Source organism: Triturus cristatus, chromosome 2_2 (genome assembly GCF_964204655.1).
Source record: "Triturus cristatus chromosome 2_2, aTriCri1.1, whole genome shotgun sequence".
Classification (NCBI taxonomy): domain Eukaryota; kingdom Metazoa; phylum Chordata; class Amphibia; order Caudata; family Salamandridae; genus Triturus; species Triturus cristatus.
In genome coordinates this window covers 1160565488-1160583169 of record NC_140582.1, presented here as the reverse complement: position 1 = coordinate 1160583169, position 17682 = coordinate 1160565488, and the positions used below count along the sequence as shown (strand labels likewise).

Below are 17682 nucleotides of genomic sequence, written 5' to 3'. Positions count from 1 at the left end.
TACACGAAACGCGTCGGGAATGGACTTTTGAATTTGGTGGACTAAGTTGTGATTCACGCTGCTGCTTCCATCAATAAACAGATTTTGGCAAATACTTACCTGTGGTGCGGCGTCTTCCACAGCAGGCAACTTGGTGATGTTTGATGTTTAGCGGCTAGCCTGAGCCGCGGAAGACGACCCGATGCTGTTCACAGCATTCCTGCGAACCCGTCAACCGGCGGATTTGCTAATGGCACGGGTGCCGTTTTTTGAGGGGAATACAAGCGTTGGCAGTGAACTACAATCTGGTGCCACGATCCACTGTGATGTCATTGATTCTGATTGCCAACAGCAAGCAACTCACTAGAGGAAGAAGGTGGGCACTACAAGTACCAGCAGGCCACTTCGAGGGCCACGCCCACTGAGGCGGGGTGTTTGGAATTCAAAAAGATGCCGCCAAAAATGCCTTGCTGTTGCCTTCAAGCCCTATGCCCCTGAGGAAGTGATACACGAAACGCGTCGGGAATGGACTTTTGAATTTGGTGGACTAAGTTGTGATTCACGCTGCTGCTTCCATCAATAAACAGATTTTGGCAAATACTTACCTGTGGTGCGGCGTCTTCCACAGCAGGCAACTTGGTGATGTTTGATATATATATATATATATATATATATATTGACTTAAACAACCATAGGCATGATATAACTCGCGCGACCGCAATCCAATGCTGATGACGTCACATATTACATCACTCATGACATGGTCAGTGACATCACTCATGACATCATCCTTGTGATAGAGTGGCGGTCGCGCGAGTTATAGTTATCTGAACTAACTATAACGGGGGAATTTCAATGGTTTTTTACGAGTGAAATGTCCAGCTAACTATAACATATGTGAAACCTATGGTTTTTAAAGTGAATTTGCAAGGTTTTTTAAATGCTAATTCCTAACTATAACGTGTGTGAAACCTATGGTTTTTTAAGTGAATTTGTAAGGTTTTTTAAATGCTAATTTATGTATGTATTATTATATTTTTATATATTTATTTTACAATAAACTACCTATGTATATAGTTATAGATTGACTGTATCCTGTAATATGGAATGGCTCAGCTCTTTTTTTAAAAATTTGGATAAAGTTGAACAGCATAGTTAATATCATCCATAAACTTATAAACAGTTTTTGTTTTTTTGGGGGTTTTTCGCGGTAGGTGCACCGGCTCCGTGTGCGCATGCGTGCATGCTCCGTGTGCGCATGCGTGCGTGCTCCATGCGTGCTCCGTGTGTGCATGCATGCGTGCTCCATGCGTGCGCGCACGGTGCACGCACGGTGCGCGCACGGCAAGTCATGTTATTACGAAACAACACTTTTCATTGGTTCATAGTAGTTTCAGTTCCAGAATCTTCAAACACCACACCCACTCCCCTCATTATTTCTTCTTATTTCCTGGGAGAAGGAGCTGAACAGCTTTTCCACTACGTGAGAATGGCAGAACAGCAAACTTCTACAGAGAGTGAAGAGGAGACCTTTGTGCCACCAAGCCAGAGGAAACAAAAGGACTCATTCATATGGAAGTTCTTTACTTTTCCAGAGGGGCAGAAGAAGGTGAATGCCCCAAAAGTCACATGCACTGTTTGTGGAGTTGTCCTATCTAGAGGAGATCCCCCCCAAAAATACTCCTTTAGTATTTATTCTATGATGAGGCACTTCCAAAAAGTGCATCCTGTGGCTTATGCTCGTGAATCTACAAGAGTCACAAGAGACAACCCTCCAGGAGCGTAGCCGAGCACATCATCTGCGGCCACAGATTCACCTGCTTCAAGACCTCTGGATATCCACCCTCTGTTCCAGAAGGTTCATATACAGTCAGAAGGGGCATTTTGTGTTTATCTTATATATATATATATATATATATTCACTGAAAAAACCATAGGTTTCACACACGTTATAGTTAGGAATTAGCATTTAAAAAACCTTAGAAATTCAGTGAAAAAACCATAGGTTTCACACATGTTATAGTTAGCTGGACATTTTACTCGTAAAAAACCAATGAAATTGCCCCGTTATAGTTAGTTCAGCTAACTATAACTCGCGCGCCCGCAATGCACTGCTGATGACGTCACATATTACATCACTCATGACATGGTCAGTGACATCACTCATGACATCACTGATGACATCTCAAATGACATCACTGATGACATCACTGATGACATCATCCTTGTGATAGAGTGGCAGACCTCCTCTCACCTTAATATAAGCTTTGATACACACATTCAAAAATAGAGACTAAAAATTTCAAAACAATGGACATACCAATACCAGTTACAACAACCTCTTCAGTAATTCTAAGATCCACATACACATCCACTCATTCACCAACAGTCCTATACAGTCACTCATACATGTACTCACTCATCATATGTACTCATACATCTATACATCCTGTTACACAATGCCACTCATCCATAGAGTTACTCACACACATAGTCACTCATGCTAATAAAGAATCAAACATACATTTACTTGCATATACAGTTATACACACACCACCACACTTACTTCTACGGAAACTTACACATACTTAGTCTTTTAAACAATCACTTATAGAAACACATACTTATTCATACAGGAACTCTTTCAATCTCTCACTTTCACATATACTCACATATATACACCAATAGTCACATATACTAGTTTAAAACGTATGTAGTTACTCCTGAAGACACTATTGAGACAGTCATTCACTCACTAACACACCCATACACACACTCATCCACCCATACAGTCCTGCACACATGCTGTGTTCAACACATACAAACAGTGAGTCACTCATTCATGCACCGATGCACTACGTAATACCCCCCACCGAACCATGCAGACACTCAGACTGATACTCAAAAAAACAACTAATAACCTAAATAGGCACCCATGTAGCTACTCACCAACCCATGCAGCCACTTATACACAAAGTGAGAGACTGATACAGATATTTACATATTTAAACATTATTCACTAAGCCATGTATTCACTATGATACACTTAATCAGTCAGTTACACAATCAATTTTTCAAAAACAAATCATCCATTTAGACACTTATATACCCATTTATTCTTCCATCGACCATGAGATATACATATATAAAACATATTTAATTTTCAGAATAACACACATTCACTAGATGATGTCATCAGTGATGTCATCAGTGATGTCATTTGAGATGTCATCAGTGATGTCATGAGTGATGTCACTGACCATGTCATGAGTGATGTAATATGTGACGTCATCAGCAGTGCATTGCGGGCGCGCGAGTTATAGTTAGCTGAACTAACTATAACGGGGCAATTTCATTGGTTTTTTACGAGTAAAATGTCCAGCTAACTATAACATGTGTGAAACCTATGGTTTTTTCACTGAATTTCTAAGGTTTTTTAAATGCTAATTCCTAACTATAACGTGTGTGAAACCTATGGTTTTTTCAGTGAATTTCTAAGGTTTTTTAAATGCTAATTCCTAACTATAACGTGTGTGAAACCCATGGTTTTTTCATTGAATTTGCAAGGTTTTTTAAATGCTAATTCCTAACTATAACGTGTGTGAAACCCATGGTTTTTTCAGTGAATTTGCAAGGTTTTTTAAATGCTATTTTTTTTTTATATTCTTCATTTTTTTCAAACATATTTTTATTTTAATTTTCTTATCTTTTATAAAGACTATGCTTTAATTTTTAAAATCCTTAAATATTTTTTTTATATATATTTTTTAAAATAAACATGTAAAATTTATTTCCAGATTTTTTTTTTTTTTTTTTATAGTACGCGTACCGTAAGCTCACGGTAAGCGTACGGTTTACGCAACGTCCGTAATCTATCTACGCTGCTTGCGTATAGTTACGCACTTTGCGTAGCCGCGCGTACTGCGCGTGGGACGCGTGCGCGCTTACGCAACACGCGCACGTTACGCGGAAGTGCCGGGAAATGACTGTTATGCGCATGTGCGCAAGCGCGTGTCTTTTTTACGCGCACGCGTACTTTTTGCCGTAAGCGCACCGTAAGCGTACCGTAAGCGTACGGTAGGTCATGTGATCTTGAAACACAACTTTTGATTGGTTGAAACTACTTTCAGTTCTAGAACTCTCCTACACCACACCCATTCCCCTCATTTCTGCTTGTGATCCCTTGGGAGAAGGAGCTGGTTTGTCTTTGGGATACGATGGCAGAACAGCAGAGCTCTTCTGAGAGTGAGGCTAGCACCAGCAGCACTGTCTTGAGGCAGAGAGAGAGGAAAGTAAAACCTTCTTATGTTTGGGATTATTTTACTTTTCCAGAAGGCCAGCAAAAGGTGAATGCACCCTTAGTTACTTGCAAGCTGTGTCAGCGTGTACTTTCTAGAGGTAATCCTGACAGGAAGTATTCCTTTGGGAATCACACCATGATGAGGCACCTCAAGGATGTACACAAAAGGACACATGCTCAACTTTTTGGAGGTAACTCTTCAGAAAGACGAGCCAGTACATCCACAGCAGCTCAGCCTGGACCATCACCTGCAGAGCTTACTCCTTCTTCTGCAGCTCAGGTGAGCCCTTCATCTGTGGGGGGAGAATCTCCTTTTGCTGGCCCTCTGGAAATGAACCCTCGATTTCGGAAGGTTGATATTCATTGCACATTTTGTAAAGCTCTAATTTGTTATAGGGAGACCAGTGTTTCCCTAGTGAATAACAAAATAGATCAGCACATTTGTAGCTTTGAATGATTTTCCCATGGTTCCTTTCCTCTGTCCCTGCATGAACACAACGGTTCTTTTAAGAGCCAACCTTATCTTTCATCTTTTTTTTACATTTTTTTTAAAAAACTTTTTTTTTTTACCGTACGCGTACGGTAAGCGTACCTTTTTTTTTATTTTTTAAAAAAAACACTAAAAATCATTTTTCACATTACAAGGTCCTTGAAAGACTACAATTATTACTATTGACTTACCATACTCACTGAAAAAAATATTTATTCATTTGTTTTTTTAAAAAATAGTTTTTAAAATGGTTGTAGTTTACGAAAATTTTCTATATCGATCTGAAAAAAAAGAAAAAAGTATTAATATTTTTAAAACATTTTATAATACAGTACACATATTTACATTTTTTCCCAAAAAATATTTTTGCCTTATTTTTGCTGTTTTCAGAATATATTGCATTTCACTATAAATTGTGAAAGCAATTGCATTCATCATTTTACAGCGGGCAAAAAAAAATAACAATCTCAAAGATTGTATTAAAAAAGCCCAGAATCTCTTCTCACTTAAACTTATCATTACAGAAATGCATATTATTCTTAAAAAATGTCATCTAAAAACAATACTTTTTTCTTTAAAATACCGTCTGATATTTTTGTTTCAGAAGTACATTCACAATAATATATCTCAAATAACTCCAAAATACATCTGATTTTATTTCCTTTAGGCCAAATAGTATTTTTTATTCTTTCCCTGGAATAAATTTCCAAGGGAAAACCATTAAAATTCTAAAGTTTAATCTGTCCAGATCTCACCGATTCTCTGTAACATTTTGGTTCACGAAAATTTTTCGAATAATTTATTTAGTCCACAATAGAATTGCTTACTTTTCCACATGGCCAAATAGTAATTTTTGAAATTATTTTTGAAAAAATTTCCAGTGGCAGTCCAATAACATTCCAAAATTTAAAATGTGCAGAAGTTACCGATAATCTCTAAATTATTGGTTTTTCAAAATTGCATTAAAAATTTAAAAAGTCCACATTACAATTGGTTATCTTTCCTTTAGGCCAAATGATAATTTTAAAAATCTTTTTTCTACAAAATTGCAATGGTAATCCTGTAAAATGGTAAAATTATTTTGTCCAGATCTTGCCAAGTCTCTCTAAAATTTAGGTTTCAGGAAGATTAGATAGGAATTTGCTAAATCAAAAGGCAAACGTTGTTTGAAAATCAATTGGGAATCATTACACAGTGTCCATCCTTTTTCACATTTTAGATAAACTGTGTAATGTCCAGAAGTAACAGTAGGTCCATCATGGAAAATTATTGCAACAGTTACAAAAGTTTTTCCTGAAATTGATAATTGCTGTCCTGTAAACTTCTTTATTAAAGTATCCAATTTTGAACCATCAGCTCTACATCGTTGCATCATTAAAATTACATACTGTCCGTATTCCCTTAAAATTAATGTTGATAACATGTCAGAATTACACTCACCACATTTCATGCTATGATTAGCATCTTTAACTAAGTTTGCAAAAGTGACTGTTTTACTCTCTGGCAATGTCAAATAAATAAACCTTTCATTATCAACAATAGAACCACTTATATTATAACAATTATCACAACTATGTTCCCATTTATAAGAGAGACCAAAAAAAATGTCAATGGGAACTCCTTCTTCTTCCACTACCTGAAGAAAATACATCAAAAATTCGTGAGCATCTTGCTGTTCATTTTGAGAAAACTGTGTTCGTCCTGAACATACATCTAAAAGTTTTCTAATATCAGTAGCACTTTCTATTTGAGTTTTATCTTTACTCAGCTTTTGAAAAAGGAGACTGAGCTCTGAACAGAATCTTTTTCCCTGATTTATTATTATCTGCTCTTGCAAACTTTCCAGATAAAAAGCAACATTCAGCACTACATTTGCGTAGCAGTTGACACCAGAGCTATTTTCAAAATGACATCCTACAACCTGTTCTTCATTTTCCTTATTCTTTTTGCTTGCAATTACATCACTCCTCTTTTTTTTCCTCTTCTCTACATCTTCATTACAGATATTCTCATTTCTCCTTTTACGAGAAACTACACGTTTCTCCAACACAGGATACTGACCTAAATGAGGAGCATAGCTTCTTCTTAATCTATTATACTCCTTTACACAGTTTGTATCAGCACTAACTTTTGAGTCATCGAAGTCTATCATGAATAAACCTGATAATGTTTTCACTCGTGACAAAGCAACATATGCCATACCTTCTTTGAACACACTAGATCCAATGTTCACAAATGCACAATCTACAGTCAATCCTTGAGACTTGTGAATAGTTACAGCATATGCTAGAGAAAACGGAAACTGCTTCCTACGTACATATAAGTCTTTCACAAGCATGAAACGAACTGAACAACGACAAATGTCTTTAACTTCCTCTATCTGATCAAATTTTATTTTTAACCATTCAATTCCATCTTTTTTCTGATAATTAATAAAACCCACAACTCTTCCCATCGCTCCATTTACTAAGCCTTTTTCAACATCCAAATTTCTCCTTAAAAACACTCTACAGTTCATGCAAACATATAGATTTTTTTCTAATCCTGCTGTTTTGGAGATGTTCTTCTCTAGTGAGTCCAATTTATTTTTCAGTTTGCCTGTTACTGTGACAGTAATTCTTCCATCCTCAATTTTGTCCACTGCTTCCAATTTCATGATCTCTTCCTTTTCCAATTTCAAAAGCTCTTCATTGAATATTGAGCATTCACGTAGAGTTGGCATTAAGCAGATGACACTTTTGTTTTCTGCAATGTTCTTGTATATCTTCTCTGCAACTATTTCTTCCTTTGGAAATAAATTATGTAGCAGCCGAGTCTGTAATGCTTTTTTGCCAGCTTCTGTGAGTAGTCCAATCCTGATATCTTTCAGAATACTTCCATATTCTTCATCGTTTGCTTGCCTCATATTAGTTGTAAGTTCCTTGTACTCAAAGAAGGACCAAATATTTGTATTACCGATGCTTCCCAATGACTTCTTCGTGTCTTCATGTGTCACAGTATTAAACACTGGTTGTCCTTTAACCGGAGTAAGTTGCAAAAGATCCCCAAAAACGATGACGTGTTTTCCACCAAATAACACGTCATAGTCTGTCTTCAAAATTTGCTGCATTCTTAAATGCACAAAGGCAAGCATTAAGTTTGATACCATGCTCACCTCATCAATAATGAGAACTTGCATCTTCTTCAATACTCTTGAAACTTCCAAGCATGCTTCTCCAGTTAGCTTGTTGAATTGTATTTTGTTCTCATGCTCCACTGGTAACATTAGCAAACGATGTAAGGTGATTCCTTTTATGTTATATGCTGCTAACCCAGTTGGAGCAGTAACCACACAAGACAAAGTAGAATCTGTTTTTTGCTTTAGGTAGCTTCTGATGACTTTAATTAGGAAACTTTTTCCAGTGCCAGCTTGTCCGCTTACATACATCCTGATTGGATGAAATGATGTGCATGAGCACTCTTTTTTTTCATGTAGAAATCCGTGTTCAATTTTGTTTTTGATCTCTTCATAAATTTGTTGCTGCTCTTGATTCAGTTGTCTTTCCAAATTTTCTAAGTCTATAAATTCTTCTTGAGCTTGATTCATAGCCGTTTCCACTTCATTCATGGCTATTGATGCTTCATTTTCAACGATTGGTTGTCCTAGGGGATCTTGACTGTATGTTCCTGAACTTTGGCTGTCCTGAGAACTGTCTCTAGCAATTTCTGCTGCAATTGTAGTTTCCTGTTCAATTTCTTCATTTAACATTTGCAGATAAGTTGAGAATGTACTGCATTGTATGCTGTCTTTGCAAGCATTAAAAGAATCTTCATAGCTCTGGAATTCTCCCAGTAGTTCATCCTCTGAACGCCATGGTTTAAACAACTGTAAAAGAGCCAAGTAGTAAAATTCTTTCTTGTCGGTAGTGTCGCAACTCAGCTTCCGGTGATTTATCAAACTTCCTTTGGTTTGCTTCACCAAACATCCTTCTTCACCAACGACTTTATATTTTCCATTATTGATGTCTTCTGCAGCTTTCCGTGAATAAATGTAGTTCTGCAGCACTTCATAGAGACACATGTTCTCCAGATGATGACTTCTCTTGGGATAATATGTGTCCAACATGTTTGTTTTCAATATATCTGTACTTTCAGGTTCGAACTGTGCCAAATATTCAATTTCTCCAACAGATTTCAGTACCCGATTTCTCATTGCTGCAAGGCCTAAACTTGCCCAAATTATTCTTCTTGACTTCGAGTAGAGACTTGCAGAAGATAATCTATCTGAACATTCGTAGGATCCAATTTCTCGATGCGATAACATCTTCAAACTGAAACTGTACAGCTTCTTACTGACAGTCTTCTCGTGAGAAATCTCTTCCCACATTTCCTTCAATTCTGTTTTTTCTGATTTCGTAATGTAAGACGTTACATATCGAGCAACAGCAATGGAATTGTCAGCAACATACTGTATATCCATGTTAGCGTTCCACATGGATAAAATGACTGGGTTGTAGTCATTTATATTTTTTGATTCTTCTTTTCTTTTAAGGTTGTAGGTATTCTTAGGTGATTTTCTTGTGATAGTATGTCTCACAGCTGACATAAAACTGTTGACTCTTCCATTTGTAAGAACAGGTCTAGGAAATCCAAATCGACATTTAGTGTAGTATTTTTCTTTGCTCTTGTATTTCCGTCGACAGTATTTTCCACACCGATGACTTTGGAAACGTAGAACTTGCTCCTTTAACTTGTACTCTTCTGTGCTTTTAGGTATAGCACATGTTGCATATTCTTCAATGTAAGATAACACTGCTTCATCAGTATCTGTTCCAAACTTTGGGGCATCCTTGATCCACAGCAGCATATGAATATGAGGAGCACCTCTTGCCTGGTACTCTTTTCTCCAAAAGAAATCCACTACTTCTCCAAGGGGTGGATTTTTTTTATTGCAGATGAAGGACATCATAGCCTCAAATCTATGATTGAAATATCTGCAAACATTAACCGGATCCAATGAGCACAGTTCTCCTGCTGTCTTGTATTCGATGTTTTCAATGTTTGAATTGGCCTCTCGTAGAAAATCCAGTAAATCATCCCAAGCGTACTCGGCGCAGCTTAGGGTAAGGAACCATGTTGGTGTTCCTAAATTGCGTAACATGCATTTTAGTTCACCATGGCGTCGGTACCAATATTCATTTGTCCCACGCTGACAAGCCATCAGATTGATCAGTTGTGTTTCCAAATGATCATCTCGGTGCTGCACTTTCTCCATAAAATCCTTAGCAGACACATTTTGTAAATGTACTCCACTTTTTAAAATGTGATTTACTGCATAAGACAGTGCAGACAAGTCGCTTTCAAATAAAAGATGGAACAAATAAGGGATACTTTGTCGAAATCTGGGATCTTCAGCATATAGTCTTGTAGTCCGATACTCAGAAGCTGGAATCTGTTCCGGACGTTCATCGTATCGTCCTCCTTTTCCTTTAGGAAACAGCTGGGGAAAACATCGAGCTTCCAAGCTCTCCTCCCATACACTCACGGGATTTCCTTTTGCTTTCTTCATCTGAAAGAGATCAATATTGTCTCCCATAACTTCTTTCGAATGGAGAGGATGTATGCTAAAATGTTCATAAATTTCTTCTTCCTTTGACTTGTCCACTTTTTCAATTTGTCCACTTGGTGTTTCTGTATCTCCTTGTAAATCTTCTTCTTCTTCTTCTTCTACTATATAAATTGATTCATACCATTTGTTATTTTTTTTCAAATACAAATTTGCTCTTTGTACTTTCCGCACATCTACCAGCTCCTGCCAAATCTTCTTATTCTTTGTAGGTACACCATTAACCAGAATAATTAATGGTTCAGTTTCCAAAGTATCCGCATCAATAGTTTCCATATTTTTTTTCAAATCCAAGGGCAAATACACCACTCTACCTTTTAAACCTCTCACTAAATCTGAAGGAGGTAATTTACCAGTTTTGGGCTCCATACGTACTATGGTCTGGAACGGATGAACACATTGAATGAGTATAGACTCATATGTATTTAATTCAGAAAGTTCAGCAGGAATAGCATCCAATTCTAAATTATTATGTACAGCTCTGGTCGGCATTCTATTTTCCTCTAACTTGTTGTAGCAGTATTTACAAATACGCTGATCTTCACCCAATTCAAAACAATTTTCAAGAAATATATATGTTGCAAAATCCATCCACTTATAATTATCTTCATTTTCACTCTTTCTGTAGAGATCAACATTCCTAGTTTGTTTTCTATAATGAGTTCTGCGGCAACAAATACAAGTAACATTTGGTCTTTCATTAGAGACTATTGCAAATTTTGTTATGTGATCATTAAATGTCTTACTTACACAAGGTTCTACATTCTCTTCCACTTCTGCCTCATTTACTGTGTCCTTCTCTGCACTGTTTTGTTCAGGACCAAAGTAACAAAACTGAATTTCATCAACAACCTTCTCTACATCTGATACCGTTCCTCGGAACAGAGCCCTATTCAATTCATTTAACTTTATTGCTGGACTTTTGGCAAAATACAACCGTCTCACAAACTTTCTCATTTCAGTATGATGAACAGCCAGCATCCTAAAATGATGGAAAACACTATTGCACACTTTTCTAGATAGACAAGCAAGAGAATGACCCTGCAAACCAGTATTCTCTCTCACTCTGCATGGATCCAGACTTTGAAGCACCTTAATCTTTTGTTTTACACTTTTTTTACTATATTCTCTTAGAAACTCTCGAAATCTGTCAATAGATTCCTGACGCACAGTGCAAATACTACTACAATTCCAAGTGTACACTGGGGCTTTAGGACGTCTCCCCATTGCCTCATCTGCCATCACTTGTACCTCATCTCTTGGAACCATTATCTCCTTCTCCATTATGCAACCATTTTTTACTTCGTATGAACGACCTCTGGTGTCAACTGCATGCAGCAAACTATTACTTTGAAAATAGCTCTCTTCATTAAAAAAAGGTTCACTACTTGAGCTATGCATCCACTTTCCTAAAAACACTTTACAAAAATTTGTTCTGTTCACTACTCTTTTGCTTTTGCTTTGTGATTTCAGTACATTAACCATTTTATCTAATGTACGCATCCTATTCAAAATTAATATGAATAGTTTCCTTTTTAATTCTAATGCCTTTGCTGCAATGGCTTCAATTTCTTTTTTTCTCTTATAATATTTAGCCTTTTGCTTATATTTCTTTATATCCTTTATCAAATTGGACATAACTCTTCTCTGAAACATTTTTCTACGTATCTCTTTAAATGCTGTTTTTCTGTTTATGTTAAACTTTTCAATTGCAGAAGGTATATTTGCATTAACTAAATCCTCAATTTTTTGCTGTTCTGTAGGTTTTGTTACATTTTTCCGAGAACAGACATTTTGTACATTTTTGTTTGTTTTCAATATTTTGTTTAGGAATTGTCTTTTTTGCTTACCAGAAGATTTTTTCTTTTTCCCAACATCAGCATCTTCTACTAACTTTGGTCCTCCAGTTGTCCTCAAATATAGTTTTTTTTTTAGCGTTTTTTGAACTCGAGATTTTGTAGGCATCTTAAATTTTGTTCACTGTTCTTCAGCAATACCTGCAAAAAAACTAAAAAAAAAATTCTTTATTGAATTTAAATATATTACTACATTTCTTTTCACAATAGTCACAAAACGAAATTTCTTTGCCAATTTGAATGCACACAAACTCCTCTTTTTTTTTGGGCAAGTGAAAATCTGTATAACAAACTGTCACATTATGAAACCAAGCTGTTTTTTTTTCAGACCACCACCGTGTGTATTCTCTGTGACTGCCTACACTCCAGCAGGGGCAACCAACCTTAGTGATGCTGAATGTATTTGCATTACAGACTTAAACCTGAAAACCCCACTCGCTTCTAATTACTGTGCATGACTATACATGGCAAGCACATGGGTGTGTGCTAAACCTCTGCTTCTTCCCCCAAAAATTCGCTCCTCTTTTCCATCTACTGCAACTGTGAAATCACCAGAGCAAGACGCAATACATTTCTGCCTATAATTCTTCTATGCACACAGAGACATGTTTTCACATTAGTGCCAAAACGAAATTTCTTTGCCAATTTGAAAGCACACTTACTGCTCTTTTTTTTTCGGGCCAAGTGAAAATCTCTTTTTACACTTTGAAATCACTTTTACAGACTGACACATTCTGAAACCTTTTTTTTTAAATTTATTTAAATGCACATGTCCAAGCTGTTTTTTTTTCAGACCACCACCGTGTGTATTCTCTGTGACTGCCTACACTCCAGCAGGGGCAACCAGCCTTAGTGATGCTGAATGTATTTGCATTACAGACTTAAACCTGAAAACCCCACTCGCTTCTAATTACTGTGCATGACTATACATGGCAAGCACATGGGTGTGTGCTAAACCTCTGCTTCTTCCCCCAAAAATTCGCTCCTCTTTTCCATCTACTGCAACTGTGAAATCACCAGAGCAAGACGCAATACATTTCTGCCTATAATTCTTCTATGCACACAGAGTCATGTTTTCACATTAGTGCCAAAACGAAATTTCTTTGCCAATTTGAAAGCACACTTACTGCTCTTTTTTTTTCGGGGGCAAGTGTATATCTCTTTTTTCAATTTGAAATCACTTTTACAGACTGACACATTCTGAAACCTTTTTTTTTAATTTATTTAAATGCACATGTCCAAGCAGTTTTTTTTTCAGACCACCACCGTGTGCATTCTCTGTGACTGCCTACACTCCAGCAGGGGCAACCAGCCTTAGTGATGCTGAATGTATTTGCATTACAGACTTAAACCTGAAAACCCCACTCGCTTCTAATTACTGTGCATGACTATACATGGCAAGCACATGGGTGTGTGCTAAACCTCTGCTTCTTCCCCCAAAAATTCGCTCCTCTTTTCCATCTACTGCAACTGTGAAATCACCAGAGCAAGACGCAATACATTTCTGCCTATAATTCTTCTATGCACACAGAGTCATGTTTTCACATTAGTGCCAAAACGAAATTTCTTTGCCAATTTGAAAGCACACTTACTGCTCTTTTTTTTTCGGGGCCAAGTGAAAATCTCTTTTTACACTTTGAAATCACTTTTACAGACTGACACATTCTGAAACCTTTTTTTTTAATTTATTTAAATGCACATGTCCAAGCAGTTTTTTTTTCAGACCACCACCGTGTGCATTCTCTGTGACTGCCTACACTCCAGCAGGGGCAAACAGCCTTAGTGATGCTGAATGTATTTGCATTACAGACTTAAACCTGAAAACCCCACTCGCTTCTAATTACTGTGCATGACTATACATGGCAAGCACATGGGTGTGTGCTAAACCTCTGCTTCTTCCCCCAAAAATTCGCTCCTCTTTTCCATCTACTGCAACTGTGAAATCACCAGAGCAAGACGCAATACATTTCTGCCTATAATTCTTCTATGCACACAGAGTCATGTTTTCACATTAGTCCCAAAACGAAATTTCTTTGCCAATTTGAAAGCACACTTACTGCTCTTTTTTTTTCGGGGGCAAGTGTATATCTCTTTTTTCAATTTGAAATCACTTTTACAGACTGACACATTCTGAAACCTTTTTTTTTAAATTTATTTAAATGCACATGTCCAAGCTGTTTTTTTTTCAGACCACCACCGTGTGTATTCTCTGTGACTGCCTACACTCCAGCAGGGGCAACCAGCCTTAGTGATGCTGAATGTATTTGCATTACAGACTTAAACCTGAAAACCCCACTCGCTTCTAATTACTGTGCATGACTATACATGGCAAGCACATGGGTGTGTGCTAAACCTCTGCTTCTTCCCCCAAAAATTCGCTCCTCTTTTCCATCTACTGCAACTGTGAAATCACCAGAGCAAGACGCAATACATTTCTGCCTATAATTCTTCTATGCACACAGAGTCATGTTTTCACATTAGTGCCAAAACGAAATTTCTTTGCCAATTTGAAAGCACACTTACTGCTCTTTTTTTTTCGGGCCAAGTGAAAATCTCTTTTTACACTTTGAAATCACTTTTACAGACTGACACATTCTGAAACCTTTTTTTTAAATTTATTTAAATGCACATGTCCAAGCTGTTTTTTTTTCAGACCACCACCGTGTGTATTCTCTGTGACTGCCTACACTCCAGCAGGGGCAACCAGCCTTAGTGATGCTGAATGTATTTGCATTACAGACTTAAACCTGAAAACCCCACTCGCTTCTAATTACTGTGCATGACTATACATGGCAAGCACATGGGTGTGTGCTAAACCTCTGCTTCTTCCCCCAAAAATTCGCTCCTCTTTTCCATCTACTGCAACTGTGAAATCACCAGAGCAAGACGCAATACATTTCTGCCTATAATTCTTCTATGCACACAGAGTCATGTTTTCACATTAGTGCCAAAACGAAATTTCTTTGCCAATTTGAAAGCACACTTACTGCTCTTTTTTTTTCGGGCCAAGTGAAAATCTCTTTTTACACTTTGAAATCACTTTTACAGACTGACACATTCTGAAACCTTTTTTTTAAATTTATTTAAATGCACATGTCCAAGCTGTTTTTTTTTCAGACCACCACCGTGTGTATTCTCTGTGACTGCCTACACTCCAGCAGGGGCAACCAGCCTTAGTGATGCTGAATGTATTTGCATTACAGACTTAAACCTGAAAACCCCACTCGCTTCTAATTACTGTGCATGACTATACATGGCAAGCACATGGGTGTGTGCTAAACCTCTGCTTCTTCCCCCAAAAATTCGCTCCACTTTTCCATCTACTGCAACTGTGAAATCACCAGAGCAAGACGCAATACATTTCTGCCTATAATTCTTCTATGCACACAGAGTCATGTTTTCACATTAGTGCCAAAACGAAATTTCTTTGCCAATTTGAAAGCACACTTACTGCTCTTTTTTTTTCGGGCCAAGTGAAAATCTCTTTTTACACTTTGAAATCACTTTTACAGACTGACACATTCTGAAACCTTTTTTTTTAAATTTATTTAAATGCACATGTCCAAGCTGTTTTTTTTTCAGACCACCACCGTGTGTATTCTCTGTGACTGCCTACACTCCAGCAGGGGCAACCAGCCTTAGTGATGCTGAATGTATTTGCATTACAGACTTAAACCTGAAAACCCCACTCGCTTCTAATTACTGTGCATGACTATACATGGCAAGCACATGGGTGTGTGCTAAACCTCTGCTTCTTCCCCCAAAAATTCGCTCCTCTTTTCCATCTACTGCAACTGTGAAATCACCAGAGCAAGACGCAATACATTTCTGCCTATAATTCTTCTATGCACACAGAGTCATGTTTTCACATTAGTGCCAAAACGAAATTTCTTTGCCAATTTGAAAGCACACTTACTGCTCTTTTTTTTTCGGGCCAAGTGAAAATCTCTTTTTACACTTTGAAATCACTTTTACAGACTGACACATTCTGAAACCTTTTTTTTAAAATTTATTTAAATGCACATGTCCAAGCTGTTTTTTTTTCAGACCACCACCGTGTGCATTCTCTGTGACTGCCTACACTCCAGCAGGGGCAACCAGCCTTAGTGATGCTGAATGTATTTGCATTACAGACTTAAACCTGAAAACCCCACTCGCTTCTAATTACTGTGCATGACTATACATGGCAAGCACATGGGTGTGTGCTAAACCTCTGCTTCTTCCCCCAAAAATTCGCTCCTCTTTTCCATCTACTGCAACTGTGAAATCACCAGAGCAAGACGCAATACATTTCTGCCTATAATTCTTCTATGCACACACAGTCATGTTTTCACATTAGTGCCAAAACGAAATTTCTTTGCCAATTTGAAAGCACACTTACTGCTCTTTTTTTTTCGGGCCAAGTGAAAATCTCTTTTACAGACTGACACATTATGAATCCACCATGTGTAACTACAACAAAAACAATTCCCATTTCTATTATTCATTTCTTAAGTTACCACATACATCCCCTCTCAAACTGTAAACTCACCTTTAAAATTAGTTAGTTGTGAAAGAAATGTGTCACTCAAACAGCAGATTATCAGAGCCAGGATCTCTGTTCTGTACACCTCTCTCCTCTCAGCAGAACCAGATAATGGCAAACTTTCCCTCTATTTTTCCACACATATACATGTAAGTTTCAAATCTCAGTGCTTCCCCCTTTTTTTCAAATGTAATGACACATTTCTATTGGTTGAAAACCAACCCTTTTCCAAAAGTACCCTGCCCCCAACTTGACTTCTGCCTAGTACCCTTCCCCCAACTTGACTTCTGCCTGCTACCATAGCAACAGCTCATGGAACACTGCTGTGTGCAGTTAGGTCAGAAGTTCGACACACAATGTTTCAATTCCACAGAGCAAGAGTGCTTGACTTTTCAAACCTAACTGCAAATCCATAGTACTGTTCTTTGGTTACACATTTTTTTGTACCAATACAAAACATGCTTCTATTAATTTTCACATACAGCCTAGTTTTTTTTCTAGAATGGTATGAAACAGCCAATCAGTTCTTTTTGTTTTGTAAAAAATATGTATGCCTCCATTTCCAAACTGTCTTTCTTTTCATATTGCCATTCTACTGAAAGACACCTCCTGAGTGCATCCAGTTCTCCTTTGAAGATGTTCACAGTGTGGATTGTAGGGCACAGCTATGTCTTCTGGAGTGAAAAGTTTGCAGAGAAAACAGATATGGTGAGAGACCTTGCTTTGCCAAATGTAGACATTAAATGGATTGGTCAGAGAGGGTTAAAGTGGCACCAATTGATGCCATTGGTGAAATCCTTCATGCAAATCCAACACCCTGACCTCATAATAGTGCACTGTGGTGGCAATGACCTAGGCACTTTGACTGGGGTAGGTCTGGAAATGCTTATGAAGGACACCTTTGCACAACTGTTTACACTTTTCCCT

General features: G+C 37.5%; 1 protein-coding gene across 1 annotated transcript in view; it reads right to left on the bottom strand.

Moving 5' to 3' along the window:
• The window catches only part of LOC146863279 (uncharacterized), a 41254-nt gene extending 24383 nt beyond the window's left edge, over positions 1 to 16871 (bottom strand). Inside the window, exons 1-2 of the mRNA XM_085643165.1 lie at positions 16762 to 16871; positions 8043 to 12382 (exon numbers count right to left, since the gene is read on the bottom strand). Of these exons, the coding sequence (XP_085499291.1) occupies positions 8043 to 12339 (4297 nt within the window). The 5' untranslated portion in view covers positions 12340 to 12382; positions 16762 to 16871. The remainder of the gene's footprint in view (positions 1 to 8042; positions 12383 to 16761) is intronic.
• Between the last annotated feature and the right edge of the window lie 811 nt (positions 16872 to 17682).